Genomic DNA, 24,990 nt, shown 5'->3' with positions numbered 1-24,990 from the left:
GGAAAGAGCCCAAAGGAATTATGACATTCCTTCCATGCGTCAGTTTCACACACGTTACAGAGGCTGCCAGCGTGTGAGGAGTGTCTGATGATGCACCATGACTCACATGGTTCAGCTGGAGATAGTCCTGTGAGGAGCAGGGAGTGGAACATGATGATCCCTACGGCTCCCTCCCAGCTCTAGGTGTTTTATGACTCCAGATGTGCAGAGCACTGTCCCAGGCAGGAGGAGATGGTTTGATGGACAAATGCCAACAAACCAGTTATAAAGGCAAGAGGCAGGATGGTCCCTCTAACATCACTGATCCTCTAATATTGGATTGTTGAGGGGTAGAAGGCAAAGACTCCAAAATCTGGCCAAGAGTGAAGGCAAAGGTGGCTGAGCTGAGACACTTCTCTGACCCAGCAAGGAATATCATTCCTTTTTCATATTCATGTATGTGTCCATAAAATTACTGTTCCATTTTACTGTGTGTGAACCAAGATGTTGCCTTCCTCTGGTTGGATAATTCACTGTCATTTACAAATATTTAAACATTTTCCTACTGTATTGGTGATAATCCTAAATAATTATTCCATCACTCATTCCAGACCTACATGCTGTGAGGCTGGGTGGGAGTGGATCTAAATTTGTGTAAATACTTTTGGTGAAAGTCTGTACATTTCACAGAGTGTACTCTGCTGTTGTGAGTCCCACAGAATCCTCTGAAGCTGGCTATAGGGCAGCTATCCCCATCTTCAGCAGCACTGCAAGAACCTGTCAAAGCACAAAAATCTGATGAATTTGCCAGCAAATAAGTCAAGAGGAAGCAGAGCAGGGTGTTTTACTTTTTACCTTTTAAATTTTTAGAATAGTTTGAAACCCCATGTAAGTGGTGTGGATACCTTCCAATCTTACAGCAGTGGTATTTGCTCACCCTCAGCCCTGTGACTACCCACGCACAGCTACTGCTCCCTCTCTAATATAGGTCAGTTTGAGGCACAGATGGCTCCCAAGCCACATATCCTGTCAAATAGACCCAAAATTCTTTGGGAACAGGACTTCCTCTATTGATTTTGTGCCAGTCAGGCACTAAACTGCAGTTTGGGTCTTGATTCACTGCTGCCTTGGGGCAAAGTCAGGCCAGGATTATCTGGCTGTTCCTTTAAGGGTGCTGAAAGAAAGCCAGCTGGAGGCCTTTCCAAAGGAGGTGTCTCAGCAAGCTGTAACACTAGAAGAACAGGAAAAGCACAAACCCCAAACAGAGTCCAGTAGCTGCAATACACACAGGACAACCAGAAGCAAGACTGGGAATACTCAAAGGAGGCTTTTCCCTTGGAAGTAAGAAAGGAAGAGCTCCAGCACAGAAGGTATGATTATATATGAACTTTAGAAATATGAAATCCTGCAATGACAAGGGAAAGTGGGAGGGAAGAAGAGAGCAATCCAATGGGGAGCTGGAGGGCTGTGTGAGGCTATGTGTAGAAGAGCTGACAGCTCTGGCAGCAAGAATTGCTGAAGGAAAAAAGAAACAGAGGATTATTTTGTTGCAAAACATCACCAAGGCATCCTAAAATCTCTTCAAAAGTGAACAAAACCTAGATATATAAAAGACAAATTGACCACATGGGATGACGGAACCAGGAACAAGTTGGATCTTTCCCCCTCAAGCAGCAAGGCAGAGCTCTGGTTGTCAGAGGTTTGTGGTTAGGAATGCATAAAGGAGGGCTTGTACAGCAGCTTCAGAGATGGAGGGGGCTTCACCAAGGGCTGGGGTGTGAGTGGAACACAAACCCCAGGGCAGGTGAGGTGACACCCTCTCCCACTCCCCAAGGGCAGAGTGGGCTGCCCCTGAGAGCCCTCAGCCCTCTGCCCCTCCCAGCTCAGCACCAGTGACAGCTTTTTTTCTGATCAGCACCAGTGACAGGTTTTCTGCTCAGCACCAGTGACAGGTTTTCTGCTCAGCACCAGTGACAGGTTTTTTTCTGCTCAGCTCCTTGTATCAAGTGGGAAACCTCACTTCACCTACCCGCCTAACACTGGCAGCTCAAAGAGCAGAAGTGCAGATTAGAGGTACAGGTCTGACCCAAACCCCTTGACAGTGCACAGCTGGCTCTGTAGGGATGCAGTGACCAGGACACACCTGAAGTTCTTCTGTGTACAGCAGAAACCGTGAATTCCTGCACAGGATGGCGAAGCCCTGCCACCCATGGGCAGCATCCCGGGGGCAGCACAAGCACCCTGCAAGCCCTGCAGAGGCAGCAGCTGCCCACTCACCTCCCAAGGTGTGTGTGACATTCTGACAGGCTACATGAGACTTGCTGCCCTGGTGTCACACAGCCTGCTGGGGGGTGAGCAAACAGGGCAAGACCTGAAACAGACCAGAGCACAGAATCTAGGCTGGAAAGGGAAAAATATGCCCTGGCTACGTCCCAAAGCTGACTTGTCCAAAAGTTTCTCATTACAGTGTTAGAGATGGTCTCCACCCCACTCTTCTGGTGTGATTCTCTCGGAATCACACGAAGCATTCCCGTGGCACTGGGGTGCTGGATGGCTTTGATGATTACCACGTGGGAGGAGAGCCAGGGGATGTCATGGTGACTCAGTGAGCACGATCCTGGGCAGGGCCCAAACTGGTCCTGCCAAAGCCACGTTTGCAGCAGGCTGATCTTCCAACAGCTGGGGAGGAAGGAGGGGCAGAAATGCTTCCTTCCTAGAGCATTCAGTGTCTCAGTCCTCCCCAGCTCGTTTGCCTTGCTGGGGCCACCTTGCCATCTAGTGGCTCACACTGCAGAGCTGACACAGAGCTGGGTTCCTTTCTGCTGGAATCCTGTAATGCCCGTGCTTTTGGCCTTTATGCCCCAAAGGAAGCAATTCAAATTCCCTTGGATCTGCACCCATTTCTTAGTGTGTCAGGCTGTCAGTAAAACGTGCTGTCAGAGCATGAAGTTAGAAAAGAAGATGCATAATGCCTACTGCCTTGTACATATCACATCCTATAAAAAATGACCCTCTGCCCATCCAACCTGGAGTGAAATCAGGACATGACTGCTTTGGGCTGAATCGACCTTCCTTCAGCACGTACAAAAAAGTTTGCGAAAAAACACTAAATATTAAAGATTTTTATAAGATCCATGTTTTGCCCAAAAAAATAGTAATCAGGAGGGAAGTAGATAAAAGTCAAAAGCAGAGTGATAGAAATCCCACCTGCTGATATGCAAAGTCCAAAGGGCTCCAAAAAATAAACTGCAAACATTAAGGTTCTTGACATTGCCTATACTAACATGAATATGGATATTAACTTATGTCTATTTCCTTTGCATGTCCCCTTTACACCCATTTTGACTTTTGTTTGGGCTCTGTCCAGCAGAGTTGCAAATTTTCATTTATTCCATCACCTCACCTAGTGACAAGAACAAAAATACCTGCTTCATTTCATTTCAGCATGAGCTGTTAACCCTCTGTGACCACTTTTACAAATGGAAAATATGATGTCTGTATCCAAAATGGACTTCTTATGCAGATAATTCCAGATGAGAGTCTGACTTGATATCCTTTCTGTATTTCTTAGCAGCCCCATCTGCTAGGCTCCAGAGTTATCTTTGTCATTCAACAAAGTGCTTGGCTGTGATCAGTCATGGTGTCGAGGGAAATCTCAATGCTCAGCTGTCTTCAGCCACTTCAGTCTAGAAAGGCTTTTCCTGTGTTTATCTTGGTCAGTGCAGATAGAATGACAGGGTAGTTTGTCTCCCAGTTAAGGATCTTCCAGTTCATTTTTTATGCTTGTTCTGCAAAGAGAACAGCAGACAAATGTACAGGAATAGCTATTCACTTTAACATTATAAATAAGAATGATTTTGAACTGTCAGCCTCTAAAGAGCACTCCTTGGCATTAGAAACCACAAAACAAAAGTCAATTACAAGACCTCTTTGCACTTGGATGGGCAGTATCATTATTCTAACAAACTCAGCTTTGCTGCAGAGGCCATGGGCTGCTGGAAGCAAGAGAAAATTGGCACCTGGGCTTTTCCCACCCTGATCCTCTGCCTCTATGGATTCTTCTACATGATGAAACCATCAGAACCTTTCCTAACACCCTATTTGACAGGACCAGACAAAAACCTGACCACAGAAGAGGTATGGTTTTATTCTATGATTTCTTTTAACTGAAGTAGTGAAAATAGAAAGGGAAAACACTGTTTAAAGTTTTTAAAAATATGAAAAAAAAAAAAAAGCAAAATTTAACTAGCTCTGGCAGGTTACAATTTGCAGCAGACTGCATAAATAAAAGATCCATTTAACGGATCCAAGATCCATTTTCCTGCCCAACAGTCCCATGCTGATTCAATGTGGTTATATATTTTATGAATTCCTTCAGAGAAAAAACTTCCCTCTACAACACCATTTAAAATACATGAACTTCCTTTCCTCAGCAATGAGAACACTGACATTTTCTCTTCTGTTCTAGGTTACCAACCAGATTCTGCCAGTCTGGACATACTCGTACCTGGCTCTCCTTTTCCCAGTGTTCCTGCTCACAGACTACGTGCGCTACAAGCCCGTCCTCCTCCTGCAGGGCATCAGCCTCATCGTCACGTGGCTCCTGCTGCTCTTTGCACGCGGAGTGGTGGCCATGCAGCTGGTGGAATTCTTCTATGGCATGGTCACAGCCACCGAGGTGGCCTATTACGCCTACATCTACAGCGTGGTCAGCACCCAACACTACCAGAGGGTCACCAGCTACTGCAGGAGTGTCACTCTGGTGGCAGCCACCGTGGCCGCCGTGCTGGGACAGCTGCTGGTGTCCTTAGCAGATGTCTCCTACTTCTACCTCAACGCCATCAGCTTGGCTTCCGTGTCCCTGGCATTCCTGTGTGCCTTCTTCCTGCCCATGCCCCAGAGGAGCATGTTCTTCCATGGGAAAGATGCCCCTGAGGCTGTGCCAGGGCCTGGCAAGGGGCTGGCCGTGGGCGCTGCCCGCAGGGCCCCGAGCTGCCAAGAGGAAAGGAGCCCTGATCCTGCTGCCAGGGCCCCGAGCCCCCAGCCCCAGGCTGGCAGTGCCAGGCCCCACAGGCACGGGCTCAGCGTGCTGCTGCAGCTGGGCAGGGACCTGAGGGACTGCTACAGCTCCCTCAAGCTCCTCTGCTGGTCCCTGTGGTGGGCTCTGGCCACGGCCGGCTTTAACCAGGTGCTGAATTATGTCCAGGTGCTGTGGGACCTGCGAGCCCCCTCGCACAGCTCCGCAGTGTACAACGGAGCTGTCGAAGCAATAGCAACGTTTCTGAGTAAGTCAGTGTTTAAACATTGATCACAATGACAGCCTCTGAAGTTTCACTTTAGTAAACTTTCCAAGTGCCATTCCATTGCAGGCGCTCCAGGGAGCCAGTGCACACCCTGTGCATTCCAGACCTAGGTCTTTGATGTGCTGCAGTTCAAATGTGAGTTATGTTGGTTCTTCTTTAGTAGCAGACAAATAACTGTATTTTACTAGTGTGTATAAAGTGTGCAAGTCACACAGACATTGCATCTAGCTGGTAAATCCATTCAGAAGCACCCCTGTTTCTTTGGATGAGGCTATTGGATGTTGGGTTTTTTCCCCCAAAACAAATATTGCACCGTTCCCATAACAATGCTATCAGGGAGAAGTTTTCTGTAAAAATTTTACACAAAAAGAACATAATCGTCTCATTTAAATTTTTTTTTTTCTAGTGAAATACCTTTGTGCAACCAGACAAAAAGAAAAACTTTAGTCATTGCATGATACAAAGATTTTCAGGGGAAAAAAGACCCTGTGAATCCTTACAATACTCATGTGAACCTTTCCATTTTTGTACCAGGAGCAGATGCTTGCATCACACATGCAAAGTGAGGTTATCAAAAGGTAACATCAGAGGATACCACCCTGCCTTGGCTCACGTGATGCTGTTGTAAAGAACTTGCACAAGATGTGGGGATGTGTTTTATCAGGAAAAATAAACACATCTGCACCACACCTAGTCATTCAGGTCACCCTTACTGTCTTTAAGGAGAAACAGATACCACTCTTGCAGCAGGCGACTAAAGAGACCACGTGAATCATGAAGTTGAAGACCTCCTGTAGTATCTACTCCTTGATGAATTTCTCTCTCTTATGGACTTGCCTAGTTCTCAGTGTATAAGTATAGAAGTTTTTAAATATAATGTATAGAAGTTTTTAAAAGGGTCTGGGACCCCTAAGATGGGCAGTCAGGTGGCTTAACTTTGCAACAGATGCGTCTTCTAGGAGGCCCACAAAAAGCAAACCTATCCTTTCTCATTCCTTGGATATACTTCCTTGATGCCTCAAAAATCACTTTTTTGACAGTTTACCCCCTCTATGAGGTGCACAGAGCTCAGCTGTTCAATAGAAGGTTTACTAGCCTAACTAGGAGAAGGTGGAAGTATTTCCTTCTTGAACTCCAAACCATGTTCCTAATTCTCTCCCCAGAGAGCCATGCTGTGTACAGACACTTAAATAATGAATCCTCCTACATTACAGTAAATTTATCCTGTGAAGTGGAATAAAACACTAAGAACAGGATGGCAGAGACTTGATATATGCAGTTGTCTTAAAATGACTGGTCATCTGCACAGCTGCAGAAGTCATCAGAAATGCTTTCAAACTTCAGACTACTCTGCTTCATTATTTAGCATTGCCTTTTGGCATGTGAGTGTGGCAGGACTTGGTCATTTACACATATTTTTTCTCTTTTTCTAGGCTCAGTAACATCTTTCCTAGTACAATATGTGCAGATTAACTGGGACCATTTTGGAGAACTGGCTTTAGGGATCTTCTCTGCAATAGATGCTGGTTGTCTGTTTCTCATGCACTTCTCTACCAGCATCTGGGCATGTTATGCTGGATATCTCATTTTCAAGGCATGCTATGTGCTCCTCCTGACAATAGCAACGTAAGTACAGAACATCACCATGCTGCCATCATGCACAGAACACTGACCCTACTGTGAGTTTGCTTTGGGCATCCTTTTCCTCAGAGGTAGCTGACCTAATGCTTGACATAACTGTTTAGGTAAGGACAAGAACACTTAAATGTCTGGTTGTTTTCATTCTTCCAAACAACCAGGAAAGAAAAATTGTCAAAAGGACATTGAATATTTACCTAAGCAGAAATTTAACAAGGCACAAGGCACTTTTCCTGGCAAGAAAGACGCAAAGTGAACGATAGGGACAAGCATACCCTGACAGCCATCCTTTAGGATCACCATATGCCTAGACCCCCTACTGATGAACCTTTTAGCATGCCATGACCTGCATGAATGCAGGAAAAGACTCCACATAAAGTGTACCCCAACATAATTTTATACATATAATCATTAATGATATTAAGATGTAAAGAAGGAATAAAAGGGAACATAGGACATATAAACTCAGACAAGATCTTATAGGAGACCAAGCTGTTCTGTTGACAGAAATAGAAATGTAAAAATAATATTAACAACAAATATTTCATCCTGTGTAATAAATATGAAATGTTATTGCTCCAGTCATTTTCTTGCTTGGAATGTCTTTAGACATACCACACTATTTCATTAACAAAAATATCGGATGCATTTTGTGTCAAACTCCAAAATTAATCAGATACCATTTTAAAAAATTGCTAACATTATAATGCATGGCAAAGATTATGCCTATCTTGAAGGAAGTCAAGTGAGCTCTTGTCATTTTGGTAGATTGTTACTACATTATAGTTAATTACACCTGGACTATTTCAATATATTCTAAAAAAAACCCCAACAAAGTAAAATCTTGAAAAAAAACTCCCAAGCTAAAATCATTGAAAGTGAGTCCTGAAGGAATAACACCCTTTTGTTTGTATAGAAACTTTGCAGGTATATATTGCTAAGAAAGGCGTTTTGATTATTGCCATAAAAGATATTGCAAGTAAAAAACTACAGGCTCTTGACAGAAGTAAGCAGCATGTTACCTTCACTGTCAAATCACAAAGCAAAATGTGACTCATTACCATGGAAAGCTTGGTTAGAAGATACCCAGAGAGACCTCCCAGCCAGGGCAGAACTGCTTCCAGTGCCAGAGCAAGTCACTGCTTTGCCTGGCCAGGTCTCTGAAAGCTTCCAGCATGGACTCTCTACAGCCTGTCTGGCACAGTCTGTGCAGGCAGAGAAGGAGCAAAGGGGAAGGGTACAGAGAGCTGACATTCTACCTGATCATCTGAAAGGAGGGGTTAGAAAAGCAGCCCATGTAGTTAAAAAAAAACCATTAAAATACACTATGGTACCCCAGACTTTTTTTTTTTCTTTTTAGAGAAAGCAATGAAGCAAACAAACAAATGAAGCAGCATTTCCTGTGTCCTTGATGCACCATCTCCATGATTCACTTTCTCTTCATCAACTGCTAGACAGCAATAGCTTTCCCAGGGGAAGTGACTGACCTGCCAGTTTCCCGTTAGGTTCCAGATCGCCGTCAATCTGAGCATGGAGCGCTATGCCCTGATGTTTGGATTCAACAACTTCATTGCCCTGCTGATCCAGACCCTTCTCACAATAGTTGTTGTAGATTCAAGAGGCCTGGGACTGGACATAGAGGCTCAAGTAAGTGTAGTTACCTTACTTCCTATTTACTGCTCAGCCAAGTCATCTTCAAAATTCCTATGCCAAAGCACAACTTAATTATCTTTCTTCTATAGAAATCCAGACATCTTGTTCTTCCCTTGTCATTCTTTACCCCTATTTGTCATCATTCTTCCCTTTTGCCTTTTAATGCATTTAGGATTACAGATGCTGGTCTCTTACTTTCCAAAGGGAGATACACCAGAACATAACTAACCAGGCCCTGCTATCCAAAGGTTTTAGTAGTTAATGGGACACCATCCTCTCTTCCCAAAAGCTCAGACTGGTTTGGTCAGATGCAGAATGGGAGTTCAGGACTATGAGGCACAGTCTGGATTATTTGAGTTATTTCAGCGCAAGTAACTTCTGATTCCAGCTCAGGAGCAAACCTGGTCTTTATCTCAACATGTGCAATAGAGTCTTCTGCCCACAGCTTGGGCACTTCATTTGGGATGGGACATCCTGTCTCACAACAGTGTCCCTAGCTTCAAACCAATGTCACTCACGTTGAAGTCAACTGAAACCTACTGATTTTTGCATTTCCTCAGATGGGCTCTCAGCTGGGGCAGATTTCTACTCTAATAGGTCTGAAGAAGACTAAAGCTATTCACACTCTGCACAGAGAAGGCAAAAGTGACTTTCAAAGAGTAAAGATTGAATCAAACATTAAATCTTTCAAATTAAGGACAGGAATATGTGGGACTTCATAAAGTCCTACATATTCAGCCTTGCCACTGTTGCTGAAAATACTGATATAAAATCACAGTGTATTTACTGAAACCATTGTGGTGACAGTTACTGAAATGTGTAAAAGCAAGACAAGTATGACCTCAGGTTCTTCATGCAGATTATTCATGACCATGTGGGAAATGAAGGTACTTCTACATTTTGCACTAATAGAAAAAAATGTCCTGTTCTTATCCCTCTCCCTGTCTGACGTTTGTTAAGAGGATAAGGAATGGAAGAAAGGGGCATTTTTTCATTTCAGTTATCTCCTGTATACTTGAAAAGCTGAGGTTTTGCTTACTCACAAAGCAAAAACTCAAGTGTAGAGAAACTGCCAGAACACGAGAAAATCGGAGTGACTGTCATCTTCAGAAGAAGCAGCATTTCTCTGATGTGTTTTTCATTAATTGTTCTGCCTTTTTCTCCTCCTCTCCCAGTTTTTAATTTATGGCAGCTACTTCGCAGTCATACATGGGATTTTCATGATCAGAAGCATTTGTGTGCTGGTCTCATGCCAATGCCAAAGGAAAATAGTGAGATCTTGCACAGAGCAGCTGAACCAGGCTGAGCACGAGTCAAGAGAGCAGATTGTCACAAGCTACATGACACGGCTGTAGGAGGCAGGCAGGCTGGAGAAGGGCTTCTCCTGGGAGAAGGGCTCCCAGCAGGGAAGAAGAGCAGCATGCAGGGAACAGCAGTGCAAGAAGAACATTCAACTCAGCCCTGAAAAGCTACGCTGAATCATTCCAGCACTTCAGCGCAACATATGCCAGCAGAGAGCGCACCAGAATGGCACTGTGCCAAGAATAAAAGATAAGTTGCTTTAGATTCTTATTTATATGCATATAAATAGCTTAAGGGCAGTAAGTTTTACACAGAATCAGAACAACCACCTTTGCATCCCCCTGTGCACGATGGCAGAGAGCAGAGTTCAGCCTGCCTTGCTCATTGTAGCTCCTGAATGTGGTGCTGGCAAAGCTGCCTCTGTCACATTTGCTGATGCAGTGGCTGAGGGGGTGACTCCCCTTTGCACAGCACTTGTTCTGAACCAAGGAAGAAAAGATCATATTTGCATCCTTCTATTCTTTCATAGGCACTACAGGCAGATGGGGGACAAGGCTCCTCCTGTCACCTCCCACAGCTCAGTGCACGCAGGCTGCAAAAAGCTGGGCTTGCACAACCTGTCCTGGGAGCTTCACCGCAACACTGCTACGTCACAGTTGTTGCTTGGCCCACATTTGAGTGCTACAAACACTGTGCTGACTTCACAGCAACCTCTGCTGAGAAGGGAATAACTCCAGAGTCCAAGCAAATGGCAAGAGCACCACTCCTTTGCTTGTGCTTCCAGTAAAATTAAAATCAGGACTGACTAGCTTCCTTTCAGCACGAAACAAATAATATGAAAGGCCTCAAGTAGCACAAACTAAAACCAGAGAAGGACATTGTGGAGAAATTTAGCTGATTCCACAGAGGAAAATTCCAGATTGACAGGAATATCCAAGACTTATAACTGAAACAAACAGTGAGCATTGTGTGCTTTTGAGTGCCAAGTGAGGGAGGTCCACTGATCTTGGCCAAGAATTTGGCAGGATCAGCCAAACTCATGTCAAGAAGCTCCAAGCCCTACAGCTAATTTTGTCCAAAAGACAGTCCAGGAGAAGAAAAAAGACACTAGAAATGAGTTTGCATAGTGAATGTCTAATTTAATATGAACCATATCCATATGCTGAAGTTATTTCTGTACTGCTGTTTGCTTCTAGCTTCCAATATCTACATCTAATAAAAACCACTTAGCATTTACAGAATATTTTTCCTGTAGAGACACAAACTATCATTTGTACAGACATACCAGCTTTTCATACCACTGTCACACACTGCAACTAGACAAAGTGCCCAGAGGCAAGGGCAGGCAGGACAGAAACAATTTGTTTCAAGTCACAAGAAGAATCAGTAGGATCTGACAAAATGAACCTGGCTAATATTGTAGGCCTTTTGTTTACTACTGTGCATTGTGGGGACATTATCTGTTGTAAGCTGGCTCTAAGCACAACAGTTTAACCATTGCAGTCATAAAAATAGGAGATTCACTTAGTCTCCAGTGAGATTTCTTTTCTTACTGCAGAACTGGGGGCATGATGCTCCTGCCTGAAGAAACAGGGACAGAATCCAGAAGAGTAAGGACTATTTTTCTATGCTTCCTTGTGAGTAGCAATCTTATTTTGAGGCATTCAGTTTAGAATTAGATGTCAGTCCCAGACCAGAAGTTAACAAGAGTTTGTGTTTAAATTAAAAAGAGGAACTTCATATTTTCAGCTCCATTCTTATATTCTGGCTAGAGCTAACTGCTCTCTGTGTCTGTAAAAAGCCGCTGAGGAGCAAAGGAAGCGAGCAGACACAGTGTATTTGGCTTGCAGCTTTAGAGAAAACCATCTTCAGAAAACAAATAAGACTTTAAAGAAAAAAGAATCCATTCCTATTCTCTCTAATCTCCAAAATAATGATTCTGAGGTTGGAAGCTGGCAGGAAGCAATATGGGGTAAATAGGGGATGAACAAGGCAGCTCTTAGGAGTGTTAGGAGGAGAAAGACAAGGCCTTATGTTATCCTGGGTTTTCAGCTGCAAATCAGTACTCACCCAGCAGTCAGAGGTTTCTAAAAGAGTAAGATGTACACTTGCATCTGTGTGTTTGTGTACCTGCACACACACACTATGGAGAGGAGATAGTTGAGACTTGGCAGGTTACAAGGAAGGCTGGAACCACAGGCTGTCTAGTTCTGCGGGAAAAGGAAATTCTCAACATCCACCTCTCCTAGCAACTTTTAGTACTGCTTGTCTTTCTTCCAGAGTGTTAAAGGTTTCTATGCAAACATGGAACTCCAGAGATGGGCACATTCCTCCCCACAGCTGCAACCCCCTCTAAATACACCACTAATTACATCTGAAACTTCAGTGGGTTTGGGTACAAACCTTCCATGAAGATGCAGCCCAACAAGCTGGTAAGGCTAGTTTGAGCAAACAAGGAACAAATAGTGTGTTTGTATTCAAAACATGCAGGTACTGCCCAAGCACTGTGTGGGCTACCAGAGAAACACGAGCCAGCAGCCCTCTCAGCTCCTGCCCAAGGTCCTTTCCCTGCCTCAAAGCCTTTGGCCAGGGAGGAGGATGAAGGGCAGAGGCAGGCCCAGCTCCCCTGAGCACCTCCTGCCTGGTTGCACCACACACTCCAGCCCCGAGGGAACCTCCCACACCTGCAGGACCAGACCAGGAGGCTCTGTCAAGCTCCCAAAGAGCCCCTCCTGGCAGGGCCTCAGCTTCTGCTCCCAGGGTCAACACACGTCCCACCAACAGGCTTCAGGGTGAACTGCAGCCTCTGATCAACCCTGGAAGATGCAGGCAGTACAGTCTAAAAAAAAATGGGTAAAGGAAAGCAAAGCAGCAGCATTTCTCTGAAACAAGCCTGTTCATTTTTTAGCTAAGAACCTAGATTTAGCAATTGAATTTTGTCCCTTTGTCCTTTAATGACAGATCTGTCCTGATACAGAAGTAATTCCAGGCCAACTAATATTAGGAAGCATTTGCTGTCCTACCTCCCATGGCCCCAGCAGAGCCAGGACAGTCAGAGCAGCCCCACGAGCCCAGAGGCCTCTGTGCTACACATGGGACAAGGACAGTTAGTCCAAACTGTAAAACTGGTTATCTGTCTTCCCATAAACCAGAAACCAGAGCTTTTAATGGTATTTATTAACAGAAAGAATGCAATCATTGCTTTCTTGTCACAACAGGTTTTATTAATCATTAGCTACACTAAGTCATAGTTTTATCTTAAAAATAGAACTCAGTTTGCTGACCAAACCCATAAAGAACACTTTCCCTACAATCTTCATGGACAAGTTCTGCAAGAAAGAACAGCTATGACAAGTTGTTGTTATTATTATTTAAATTCTGATAACATTTTCAAGTTTAGAAATAACTTTTTGGGAAAAAGTTACAGAAATTTCTGACTATCACCAGCTCAGAAGGGTGGCTTCTCACTTCTCTGCAAGACAAAGTCATTCTAGGAAGAACTGCACCTGAATCCACAGGAAATTCTCCACAGCCAGAGCCTTGACAGGTAATTCATCACCATTGGAGTTATTTGGGAGTGTGCTGGCTACTCACTTGCTCAGTGCATTTGGAGGTGATGCAATATTTATGGAGATGCTACTGATCAGCCCAGGGCTTATATTTTTATCCCATTTCAAATAAGGTCTTGAGTTAAAGATACTAGAGACTATATTTTATTTACAATTATTTGTAAGAGCAAGATGACAGAGAACTTTTAAAAATCGAGTTACAAGGTTAGGGCTGCTTTTCTAACATTCCTCTCAGGTCACAGAAATATTGTCTTTATAACATATGATTTACACTAAGTTTTAATGTATATCATCTCACAGTGCAAGCAGAAGCACTTTTTCAAAAGAGCCTCCTACAGAATGGAATTCAGCAATTTAAGATACACAGCTTGTAGCAGCATGATTAGACATCAGCTAGTGCTTTGCTTTCATTTGTTTATGATTGTAAGCACTGTTTCACTTATTTCAGGAAGAGTGAAATTGACTTTTTAACACAAAAGAAGTAAAATAAACTTAAAAAACCAAATCTTTCTAGACTTCTATTTACTGCCAGCTACACTGAAGAAACAAGCCTCCTTTTCCTTTTGGTCATCACTTTCAAAAGTGAAGTCAATAGTTCTTTATTCTAAGTCTGAGCAGGTACCATGAGCAGATAGTTTCTGGATCTTTCTTTACCCTCTCCAATGACTGGAGTGCAAGAAACATGGTGAGTGTTAAAGCATTTTGAAGAAGCTGAGGTCACAACGGGTTGAGCTGCCTGATGGCTTTTACTGCCATCAAGAACATTTGCATGATCATTGTGTCAAATTAAAAAAGTCAACAAAAAAAATCAAACAGATTTGCAAATCAACAGAAAAGAACCTCTTTGAGCACACAGAATGAGCTTTGATCTCACACTTTGCCCACTCATTTATTCAAAAATGAAACTATAATGGAACTTTTTTCTTCTGCTACAGCACAGCCACTGAGCCCTAAGAACATCACTACAAACAACCTTTGACAGACAATACAGAGTTTACCAGGGCTGATTGTACCTTGATCCAGTTGCTCATTTCCAAACTGCAGCTGTTATTCCAGGCAGGTTCAGTGAGGGGAACATTGGCTTAGACATGTGGCACAGCGGGAGCCATGCACTTCACTCACAAGACAGAAGCAACAATGCCCTTTATCAATATCACAAAGTTCAGCAGTAAATGTGACAGTGGTTTAACAAGACTCAACAGGGAAGTGTACTCGACTTAGTGCAGAGATGGCAAGATCAGGTAAAACTGATCAGAGACCCTCCTGCTAAGTCACTGGGTTCTCAACTCCTCTCAGAGAAGAGCCTGGGTGCAGCTTAGACCCACTCCCAGTCCAAGATTTGGTCAACTGCTTCCATCTAAAGGATTATGCAGTATATGCAATAAATTCTTTATATGACTTAGCCAAGGTTTCAAGGCTGAGCACACTGTTAGTCACTTACCAAGAATGTGCTGTAGCACAGAATCTCAGCCTCAGGAGTAACTGCGAGAGGTGTCTCTGCCTAAGAGGAGATCCAGGAGTGCAGCTTGAGATCAGTGGTTTGGTTACATCTGCACACCAGCCAGACATCTGAGTCACCTCTGTGGGCAGCCTTTGGCTGTCATACTGCCACCTGTCCCTCTAAGTCCAGTTACAATGGATGCCACCACCACAGCCTTCACTGGTGGTCATGGCTTCAGGGGAGTGAGTGTAGGTTTAGCTAAAAAGTAAACTTGAAAATTAATTTTTACCAACTGTGAAGAGCATCTATTCTTCCTTTGCCACCTTTTTTTTTTTTTTGTTTAGGTAAATTATGGATTGCTGGAAGGGAGCTGTAAGCCACAGCTGGATTTATCCCACAGTGATCATCTGTGCAAATGGATTTTTCACCACAATGAGGCCATCAGAATCTTTTCTCACCCCCTATCTAACAGGACCAGACAAAAACCTAACAACTGAAGAGGTATGTAACTATTCTCTAAAGCAGTAACTAAAATGCTTAAAGCATTAGGCCGTACAGCAATAACTGAAGGGAAGATGAAGTATGAATATTTTATCTAAAGATCCATATTTAAGATTCTTCTGGAAGAGAGTCAGGAGTCACCTCTTTGGCAGGAGATCAAAACTAAAGTTCCTACATTCTCAGGACTTTGAAACCCCTTTGGTGGTTCATATATTTGGCAAAATCAGCTCAGCTGGTTCCTCTCTCCACCCCAGAGGAGACATTTATACTTAGCATGGAGTTGATTACACTGACAGAATTGATTTCAAAACATAAGAAAGCTACACAGCCTTCCTCTTATGAGTTGTAAGCTTATTTCCTATATTCCCTAAATTCATGCATTCATTAACCTGTGGAGGTTAAGTTCACATTCAGAAAAACTGGGGGTTTTTGACAATAACCTGCACTCCAAGTTTCCTTGCAATGTGCTGTGTTCAGCACTGGCTGCTTCAGGAGTACACCTCCCAACAAAAGGGACATGGTTAACACGTGGCTGAGTCATGGAGCTAACAGCATAATTAGAAAACACAGGCTTGCTACACCCACATACAGCTAATATGAAGAACAGTCATTCCTGATGTGCAGTAGCAAATGTTAAGGCAGAATCTACCAGCACACTGTGAACCCAAGGTTTCTGCTGAAAAAAAGGTATTTATGGTTTAGGTTGTCAGGGAGTTTTTTTCCTCCCTCCTTTTAAGTTTTTTTTAACCACGAGGGAAAGCATTATTTCTTATATAAATCACACAGATAGCATCATAGAACATCTTAATTCTGATTTCAGCAAGAATTCTTAACTCAAAATCAAGCACAGTACAGACACTGTCTCTTTCAGCCAAACTCACCTCCAGTGAGTTAATTCAATGAGGTAATTCTAAGTTCAGAGAAACAAAAGAAGTCACGCAGAAAGATACAGTGAACCTGCTGCTCACTATGCAAAATCATTCCAGTACCTGTTCAGAAGTAAAAAGCATTCCTCCAGCATTTGGTACAGCTCCTTTCTAGTCTAATTGCTTAAGTAGAGAACAAGAGATCAGGAATGGATACCTCAGCAGGCCCCACGACTACTGGGCCAAAAGACCTGCCCAAAACAGGCAACTTAGAGTCACAGAAGAAGGTTGCTTTGTAATGTGCATCTATAAAGATACCTGCCCCAGGTCTGCCCAAACTGCCCAGGAAAGCACTGAGCTTTAGTGGCAACCACAAGCACCACCTTCCAACCCAAAATCAGAAGTTTTAGAAAAAAAGAGAAAGAATTTCTTCTCAGGGTGTCTATGTATTGAAGACTAACTTAAACTTACTGAAAAACTTCTTTACTTCTTACACTTTAAATCAGAAAAAACCACAGAAGGTGCAGTACCCTAGCAGCAGCAACACACTGTGTACAGCTGCAGTTCCCCTCCCTAAGAGGCACATGATTTTTTTTATCTATCCCGAACAAGGGAAAGAAGTGACCAAAGGTATATAATGACTCACATTATGTTAAAACAAGCCTTCATTTTCAGATACTGGAGGGAATAGGATTTGAAACTAGAGAGACTTACATCAGATACAAAGTTAAAATTGCTTTAAACAGCTGCCTATCAAAACCTGCACTCTTCATAGGCCTTTACTGGAATTACTTTTTAAGAAAATCTGTTTCTTTAGTGGAGCATAGCATCACTGTCTTTAGTCCTTACACAGTGAAGTCACAGTCTTGTAATTAAAAGCAGTTTAAGTCTGCACTGTTCACACATTTCAATGTTTCATATCACCACAACTAGGCCGTTTCAGCAGTAACACCACCAAAAATCATCTGAAAGAGTATTTTAAACATATGGGGAGTTGGGGCTGTTTTAACATTTCCTCTTTCATTGTGTTCTAGGTTACCAACCAGATTCTGCCAGTCTGGACATACTCGTACCTGGCTCTCCTTTTCCCAGTGTTCCTGCTCACAGACTACGTGCGCTACAAGCCCGTCCTCCTCCTGCAGGGCATCAGCCTCATCGTCACGTGGCTCCTGCTGCTCTTTGCACGCGGAGTGGTGGCCATGCAGCTGGTGGAATTCTTCTATGGCATGGTCACAGCCACCGAGGTGGCCTATTACGCCTACATCTACAGCGTGGTCAGCACCCAACACTACCAGAGGGTCACCAGCTACTGCAGGAGTGTCACTCTGGTGGCAGCCACCGTGGCCGCCGTGCTGGGACAGCTGCTGGTGTCCTTAGCAGACGTCTCCTACTTCTACCTCAACGCCATCAGCTTGGCTTCCGTGTCCCTGGCATTCCTGTGTGCCTTCTTCTTGCCCATGCCCCAGAGGAGCATGTTCTTCCACGGGAAAGATGCCCCTGAGGCTGTGCCAGGGCCTGGCAAGGGGCTGGCCGTGGGCGCTGCCCGCAGGGCCCCAAGCTGCCAAGAGGAAAGGAGCCCTGATCCTGCCGCCAGGGCCCCGAGCCCCCAGCCCCAGGCTGGCAGTGCCAGGCCCCACAGGCACGGGCTCAGCGTGCTGCTGCAGCTGGGCAGGGACCTGAGGGACTGCTACAGCTCCCTCAAGCTCCTCTGCTGGTCCCTGTGGTGGGCTCTGGCCACGGCCGGCTTTAACCAGGTGCTGAATTATGTCCAGGTGCTGTGGGACCTGCGAGCCCCCTCGCACAGCTCCGCAGTGTACAACGGAGCTGTCGAAGCAATAGCAACGTTTTTGGGTAAGCAATCATTAGCAGGTACTTGTAACCATCCTGTGCTGAGGGACTCTTCAGCAATGTGTTTGGTGGTTTTCCATCTCCTATGAGGACTAAGTAAACAGACTGAGAGATAAACAGTGTGCAAAGCATGATTTTACTATAAACTTTTATAGTGGGCTCTTCAAAATTAATCTTAAAAAACATATATAAATAAGCTTTTCCTTCTCTAAGGAGACTCATTCTGCCAAAATGTTTTAAGAGTTTTAAGTTTACTGCTCTTTTTAGACCATGTCTTTAATCTCAAGTAAGCACATCAAAACTGTGCAATGATATCCTCCATATTCCTCCTTCAAATACACCTTAAGCTGGCTGGTTTAAGAATTAAAAGAACATGTTAGCAGATACACTACTCTAAATACTACTCTGAGCATACTGTGAAAATGTGAAGAGTGATTTTAAACAGGAACAGGTTGGCCAGAGATGTGGACTCTCCATCCTAGAGTCAAAGCCTAGGCACCATCCTGAGCAGCTTCTTTAGCTGACTCAGCTTTTAGCAGGGTCATGTGACCTCCATCTCTCTTCCAACCTCAGACATTCTGCTTCTCATTAGTCTCCTGGCCCACCCAAATTCCATTTCTCTTTAGCCACAGAAGGATATGGGTAAAGTGAAACTTCATTTATTTAGCTGTGCAGCACAAATACAGCCTCCTTTGGGAGCTCCCATTTACACAGCTGTCTCCCCCCACATTCCAGGAGCTGTATCCCACACTGCTACAGGGAACTGTAAGGTTACTTTTCCTCCCTGCAATCAGCATGAAAATCCATTTTACTGAAGCTACTCCAGAACTTCTGACTGCTGCTTTGAGTAGTGTTTCCAAAGTCTTTCTTGCACTTACACCCTCTGGCACTTGACACAGAGTACAGAAGGCACTCACAGCACTGGGAACCACTGCTCATGGCAGGGATGGACCAAAGGGGTTGGTTTGCCCCAATTTTTGGAATTCTGATGAAGAACACATACAACCAGCAAACAAAGTCCAGTTTTTGTGCTAGCCCACATGAGAACATGGGGTTTGCTACACTGTAAGAGACTCAAGTAAGGGTTTTAACACATGTGATGGCCAATAAGACACTGACAAATGCAGTTTCATAAGGCTTTTCACCAGAAACTGAAAATACACTTCCAGTAAAAAAAAAAGGCATAAAGTGCTAAGATTTTTTTTCCATAAAGAACTTCACAGGAAGTAACTAAACTCATTATACATATTTTGGCAGAAAATGCTTGGTGGGATTGTTCTCCTCCTTGTTCATAGTTGTCTAAAAACGGAGCAACAATATAAAGTGCACTGCTGCCTCCAGCCTTAGGCATGAGGCACTTTCCCAGAGCACTTCAGGCAGTGAAGCAAGGGGCTTCAAGGCTAAGCAAGGAAGAAAACATCCAAACTAACAGAAGACTCCCACACCCCAAAAAAGAAGTATGATCCATACCATTACCAAAGTCCACTTTGAGCAAGACTGAAGAGCTCCTGGCATAATCCAATGACAGTTATGCAATGGCTCTCAATGATAATGTTTTGAAGATTTAATTACTACTTTTCAATTTTTAGGTTCAGCAACATCCATGGCAGTTGGATATGTCAAAATAAACTGGGATCTCTCTGGAGAACTGGCTTTGGGAATTTTTTCTGCACTGGATGCTGGTTCTCTGCTTCTTATGCACTTCACTGATAACATCTGGGCATGTTATGCTGGTTACCTTGTATTTAAAGCTTGCTATATGCTCCTTATAACAATAGCAACGTAAGTACAACACACAACTGTTCTAACTAAATTGATTTAAATCACTGTCAAATTTCTATATTTATCAAAATTTTACTGGACATTTCCCTAGTTATAAATACAAAAAAGATATAACAGCAGAATATATTGTTTCTAGCCTGTATAAAACTGGGTAAAATTATATGACCTAACCATTACCATAGTACACTCCAAGTCAGAACAAGGCAGCTTCTGCACTTGGCTGTTCAATGACCAATGCATGAGTATTCTCAAAATGATCCAATGAATATAGACAGGTATTTAGCAAAAATATTCACTCAAGGGTAAATGAAGAAGCACAAAAGTCACAAAGCCAGAAAAAACAAAAAAAATTTCTGTTAAAATGAAGCTGATAAAGTTAAATAGCCAAGACTGAAGAGATCTGGTCCTTTGAAGAGTGCATTGTGCCCATTAAACTGTTCCCATAAGTGCATCCACCCGTCCTTGCTCTCCACAGTTTTGTGAACCTGTGCATTCATTGTCAGGTTTCAGATTGCTGTCAACCTCAGCATGGAACGTTATGCTTTGATGTTTGGCTTCAACAACTTTGTTGCACTGGTGATTCAGACAATTTTAACTGTTGTTGTAGTAGATTCAAGAGGTCTGGGACTGGATATCAGCACTCAGGTAAGCCACTGAGTTCCACTGCTTAGTTCCCCTACTCTCCTTCAAAACCAGGTTCTACTCCAAGATTAGCCTGTGGTAATGTGCAAGCTCAGGACAGTTACTCAGCTGGAAAAAGACTCATTTAAAATGAACTGGCTTGAACTACTACAACCTGCTTGTCCTCTAAGCCTCCCAGTACTGGGATGACTGGAAAATATTCTATGTCCAGAAAACGGAGGGCAAAGGTAACCACCTATTACTCTGGGTATTCTTTAAATTAAAGGCTTACTATTCACAAGTTTATAGCCAAAATACCCTAACCAGAAGCAGGAAGCCAGCTGAAAGACAATCAATGGGTCTATTACTAGGGTAATTCTAAGTTACATAGTTCCAGTGGACACACACCTTTAAAGTTACTGTAATTCTGAAAATTAACTCATTGCAAATCCCCGTTAAATTTCTAAAATTAGTTTAAACTAAGACACTGAATGAGTCTAAGACTCTAGGTTTCATGTTTCCAGAAAAGAGACAAAGTGCAGGAGAGCTGTCCTTGCTTATTGAGGTGGGGAAGGACATATCAGAACATTGTCTCCCCCTTTTACAATCACAGAATTTCTATAGTGGAAAATCAAGCAGTCCAGACTTCTTGAATCCTCTCAAGATGGGGCCATTCTGGGCACAGCTGATAGGGAAAAGAAGGCAGCAATGGAGAGACACCCTTTAGAGTCAAAAACTGTTTTTCCTGTTACATAACTACTTTTCTCCTTCCCCACCTCCATTTCCCAGTTTCTCATTTATGGCAGCTACTTCACAGTCATAACAGGAATTTTCCTGATCAGAAGCATGTACACCATAATTTCCACCAAATGCAGAAATACAAGTGTGGCTGCTGAAAGCACTGCCCCTTAACAACCGAGACAAAAGCAAAGGTTACAAGCAACAATGCAGAAGGCTCCATCATCTGGACAAGAAATCAAGAGAAATATAATGTTCAATCAAACAAAACTGGTCCAGGTTGAAGCAAGCTGTTTATGAGCCTACTGCAAAGAGAGCTTTGTCAACAGGATGATGCATTTGCTCCATTTTCTTCACCAGCAGTTTAATACAAACATTCCTCAAACAGTCTTCTAATTCAAGGTTAGTGATCTGACATACAAACTTCTATCAAGGCTCAGTGAGCACAAGGACATACAAATGCCTGAACCTCACACCAGAGGAACTCACAGAACAACCTCGGACTTTTCCTTCTACTGAGTATTTCAATTTAAGGCAATTTATTTACTGACAGAAGACCATCAGACATGCCCAGGGAATCGAAAGCAGTTGAACCATACAATGACTTGCCAGAAAATTTGTCACAGAGGTCTTTGGAAAACTTAAAGACTTTTTCAACCGGACATCACAACTGCCTTACAGAGCTCAGGATGGTCCTGCAAGTGTAGCATCTTACACTTGTAACAGCTGATGTTTAGGACTGAAGTCTAATCTAGGAGGTCTCCAAATTAATTTCTGTATAAAGGGCCTAAAGTTATCAAGTGAAGTGCTTAAAAATACAGCTTTTAGGCAACTATGCTATTTGCATGAAAAATTGAGGGAATAACTGCAGAGATCTCCATGATAAAAACATTTCAAATCAGGGGTGAAAAATTCATTTTGTAAATAAAGCTATTTTAAAACCTAATCAATGAAACACTAATGGTGTCAGTTTATGCTCAATATACAGAAGGCTCAAAACAATAAAAGATCTTTAGCTTATCTGGAATTTGACAAATCTAAAATCCGTGAACACAGTCTAAAGAGGTGTGTTTGTATCCAGTTAAAAGTTGCAAACCTTTCATCTGTTATAATTCATTATGAAAAATAAAGTATTTCACTACTTCTACAGCATATTCTACACTACATGCCTTGAATACTTCAATCAGTTTCAGTATCTCAGCAGTAATATTTGGATTAGGACAATCTCTATAGATGCTGATCTCATTAGCCCGTGCCCAAAGCCTAATTTACACCACTGTAAGTGAAGAGGGCACAGAATTGTTGCTCTTTCCTAACACTTTTTATCTCATTGACAAGACATCTCTATGATTTGGTCCAGTTCTCTGCATTAAGCATTTTCAAGTATTCCACAAGCCCTGCTGAACCCTTGCAGTTCCCCACTCTCTACTGCATTTACCTTTTACTATCCAAAACAGCCAAGGCTGGGGAACAGGGAGAATTACAACTATTTACAATGTGCTAAAACACAGTAGTGAGAGTAAGGGTGTTACTAATACCCTGCAAGCCTCCAGTTGCTGGGGATTTCTTCAGTGAATTCCTCAGAGAATGTTGGGAACTGAACTGAACACCACACTCTGTTGAGCAGTCTCCATCAGAAACAAAAGAGAGCCTTCAAGCCTGTTTTAAATATACCAACAGGACAAAACCAGACATTTAAGTACAGAAAACTTGCAGCACGTTTTATGAGCTGCCTGTCTCCTGCTTGCTATCTCCAAAGTTTAAAAACCAAAAACAAACAAAAAGAAATTACAACCCCCATAGGCAGGCAACAAAAGTTAAAAGCATTAGCACAAATACTTTTACAAGGAGAGGTCAAACCTTTCAGATGCCCTAGAAAAACCTAGCTGACATTCAGGCAGTCAATTACAAGTGAAATGTCTTACCTTGAAGAATTTTCGTGTTTATCTCAAATGGACTCGCATGTCCTTTTTAAAAAAAAGTCCATCTCACCTTATTTATCTCTGATATCCTGAAAGCTGTTAGAATTTTATTCTCCAGCTGGTCAGAAACCTTTAAGCTTGTAGTTTATGTATTCACAATATACTTACATTATTTGCTTAGTTTCAGAATTACACTTGCAGCCAAATTATCTGTTTAAAACAGCAATTACTTTGATAGAGTTATATTTTTCTTGAACCTTATCACTGTTACAGAGGAAGACAAGCCAGACATTTTTCCCTCTACAAACTTCACTGCAGTATGGCAGGAAATGTTTCTGTAAATTAAAAAAAAAAAAAAAAGTAATATTCCACAGGAGCTCTTACTGATATGCATCAGTTTTTAATAAAGAGAGGGCTATTACATCTGTGGTCCCTCGGCCTGCTGTTACACACTCTGTTCAGACCACTAAGGCTTGTTCAGAGCCTGTCATTAGCTACCCATAATAAAGTGTCTTTTGCTGCAAACCTTCTCTCCAATAACCACCCTACACAGTGCTTCCAGTGTCCTTCATGACATTCTCTATCCAAACAATCCAAACCTCACCTAGCATTCTCCTGTGTGGCAGGTCACTTGAGCTAGAACAGCTTCATCATAAGGACAAAAGTGAGGCATGTGAAAATTTTAAGCTTAGCTCACCTTTAAACACACTGCTTTGGACACCTCATCTGTGTACAAGACACAGTGTGCACATTTTCATCCAGTAAATGTTACTGCACAGAAATAATGCTACACAGGTTTTTTTTTCTAATATTTATTTTTTCACCTGCAAACTGTAGCAAAACATGATCAGCTTTATTATGCAGACAGGTATCCCTCTAACATTAGAGATTTAGGCATGTATAAATAGAAGAGCTCTTAGGAAAGGAAAACATTTTGAGAAATGAACAAACCTTCAATTTAACTTCGTGACTTCCAATACCAATGGTTAAAATGATGCAGCTCATTCATTCCAAGAGATACAACAGCACCTTAAAGTGGCTGATCTATTCCCCAGTAACATTTTTCACATAACAATGTGTTAAAGTTACAAATACTGATATGCACAAATAGCTATTTTCTAAGAAAAATATGTACAGTACTGCAGCATAATGAGTGTGGTATCTGCAATAACTTATTAGCCAATTTTAATACACATGATACCGCTACTTTGTACCTGCCACTTCACAGGTTCAAGGATGTTACCACAGCCCTCTGTTTTGCACGTTATTACCTGGTGGGGGGTTGGTTTTCTTGTTTTTTTGTGTCGGGTGGTTTGTTTTTTTTTTTCCTGTTTGAAACTTTTTAAAGGTACACAATGCAGGCTTTTATTTTTACTTCTTAAAGACTTCTTTTGTGTTTAAAGCTAATATCAGTGAAACAAGACAACAGTGCAAGAGGCGCAGAGATGTTATGTGACCACATAAGAGTTCTTTTGGGTAAAGTGTCTATAAGGCTATAAGAAAGGATTGGTTGATGAGCTTCCTGTTGGAAATTGTCCTGTTGGTGCACCAGCCTGGGGGAAAAGGAACAAAGAAAAATAAGGAACAAAGAAAAATATTTTGAGATTTTTTTTTTCTATATTGTAAAAAATAAATGCAGAATATATTTTTAAAAAATAACCTGTTAGGGAATTCTTCTGTTTTATATTGCAATCTGCTTTTTGCTGCTTCTCTGGAATTACACTACTCTGGAAACATGTATGAAAGTACCTCTGCTTTGATCTGAACATTGTTACAAATGGCATATAATCCAAATAATGAGCTGCAGTTAGGAGAGTCACATGCTTC

The 24,990-nt window shown here is 42.6% G+C and overlaps 3 protein-coding genes across 12 annotated transcripts in view; 2 read left to right on the top strand and 1 right to left on the bottom strand.

Annotated features, from left to right (window-relative positions):
• The first annotated feature begins 1,194 nt into the window (after positions 1-1,194).
• Positions 1,195-11,758, top strand: LOC132331677 (thiamine transporter 2-like). Of its 3 annotated transcripts, none has more exons than XM_059855313.1 (6): positions 1,195-1,349; positions 3,962-4,116; positions 4,448-5,264; positions 6,716-6,908; positions 8,426-8,567; positions 9,749-11,758. In XM_059855313.1, exons 2-6 carry the CDS (start codon positions 3,967-3,969, stop codon positions 9,926-9,928), a joined length of 1,482 nt encoding a protein of 493 aa, XP_059711296.1. In that variant the 5' UTR covers positions 1,195-1,349; positions 3,962-3,966; the 3' UTR covers positions 9,929-11,758. The 3 variants fall into 3 exon arrangements, with proteins under 3 accessions (XP_059711296.1, XP_059711299.1, XP_059711298.1); XM_059855315.1 differs by having other exon boundaries at positions 1,216-1,349; positions 3,951-4,116; XM_059855316.1 differs by lacking the exons at positions 8,426-8,567; positions 9,749-11,758 and adding an exon at positions 8,281-8,423.
• Positions 8,433-24,717, top strand: LOC132331678 (thiamine transporter 2-like). 3 transcript variants are annotated; one of them, XM_059855318.1, is made up of 7 exons: positions 11,910-12,307; positions 13,323-13,422; positions 15,230-15,386; positions 17,287-18,103; positions 19,690-19,882; positions 20,386-20,527; positions 21,293-24,717. In XM_059855318.1, the coding sequence occupies exons 3-7, from the start codon at positions 15,237-15,239 to the stop codon at positions 21,413-21,415; spliced, it is 1,425 nt and encodes a 474-aa protein (XP_059711301.1). In that variant the 5' UTR covers positions 11,910-12,307; positions 13,323-13,422; positions 15,230-15,236; the 3' UTR covers positions 21,416-24,717. The 3 variants fall into 3 exon arrangements, with proteins under 3 accessions (XP_059711302.1, XP_059711301.1, XP_059711300.1); XM_059855319.1 differs by lacking the exons at positions 11,910-12,307; positions 13,323-13,422 and adding an exon at positions 8,433-8,567; XM_059855317.1 differs by having other exon boundaries at positions 11,910-13,422.
• The window catches only part of AGFG1 (ArfGAP with FG repeats 1), a 35,485-nt gene continuing 35,021 nt past the window's right edge, over positions 24,527-24,990 (bottom strand). For all 6 annotated transcript variants that reach the window (XM_059855308.1, XM_059855307.1, XM_059855310.1 and 3 more), the window contains one exon: positions 24,527-24,716. In XM_059855308.1, the coding sequence (XP_059711291.1) occupies positions 24,657-24,716 (60 nt within the window). In that variant the 3' untranslated portion in view covers positions 24,527-24,656. The remainder of the gene's footprint in view (positions 24,717-24,990) is intronic.

This window comes from Haemorhous mexicanus, chromosome 10 (genome assembly GCF_027477595.1).
Source record: "Haemorhous mexicanus isolate bHaeMex1 chromosome 10, bHaeMex1.pri, whole genome shotgun sequence".
Taxonomy (NCBI): Eukaryota; Metazoa; Chordata; class Aves; order Passeriformes; family Fringillidae; genus Haemorhous; species Haemorhous mexicanus.
The sequence above is the reverse complement of the archived record's forward strand: the minus strand, read 5'-3'. Positions and strand labels throughout refer to the sequence as shown.

Excerpts from the sequence above, each read along its gene's own strand:
- LOC132331677 (XM_059855313.1), top strand. The coding sequence starts at position 3,967 with ATGGGCTGCTGGAAGCAAGAGAAAATTGGCACCTGGGCTTTTCCCACC. Across the intron at positions 4,117-4,447 it reads AAAACCTGACCACAGAAGAG|GTTACCAACCAGATTCTGCC; the intron begins GTATGGTTTTAT and ends CTTCTGTTCTAG. Across the intron at positions 8,568-9,748 it reads GACTGGACATAGAGGCTCAA|TTTTTAATTTATGGCAGCTA; the intron begins GTAAGTGTAGTT and ends CTCCTCTCCCAG.
- LOC132331678 (XM_059855319.1), top strand. The coding sequence starts at position 15,237 with ATGGATTGCTGGAAGGGAGCTGTAAGCCACAGCTGGATTTATCCCACA. Across the intron at positions 15,387-17,286 it reads AAAACCTAACAACTGAAGAG|GTTACCAACCAGATTCTGCC; the intron begins GTATGTAACTAT and ends ATTGTGTTCTAG. Across the intron at positions 19,883-20,385 it reads CTCCTTATAACAATAGCAAC|GTTTCAGATTGCTGTCAACC; the intron begins GTAAGTACAACA and ends ATTCATTGTCAG.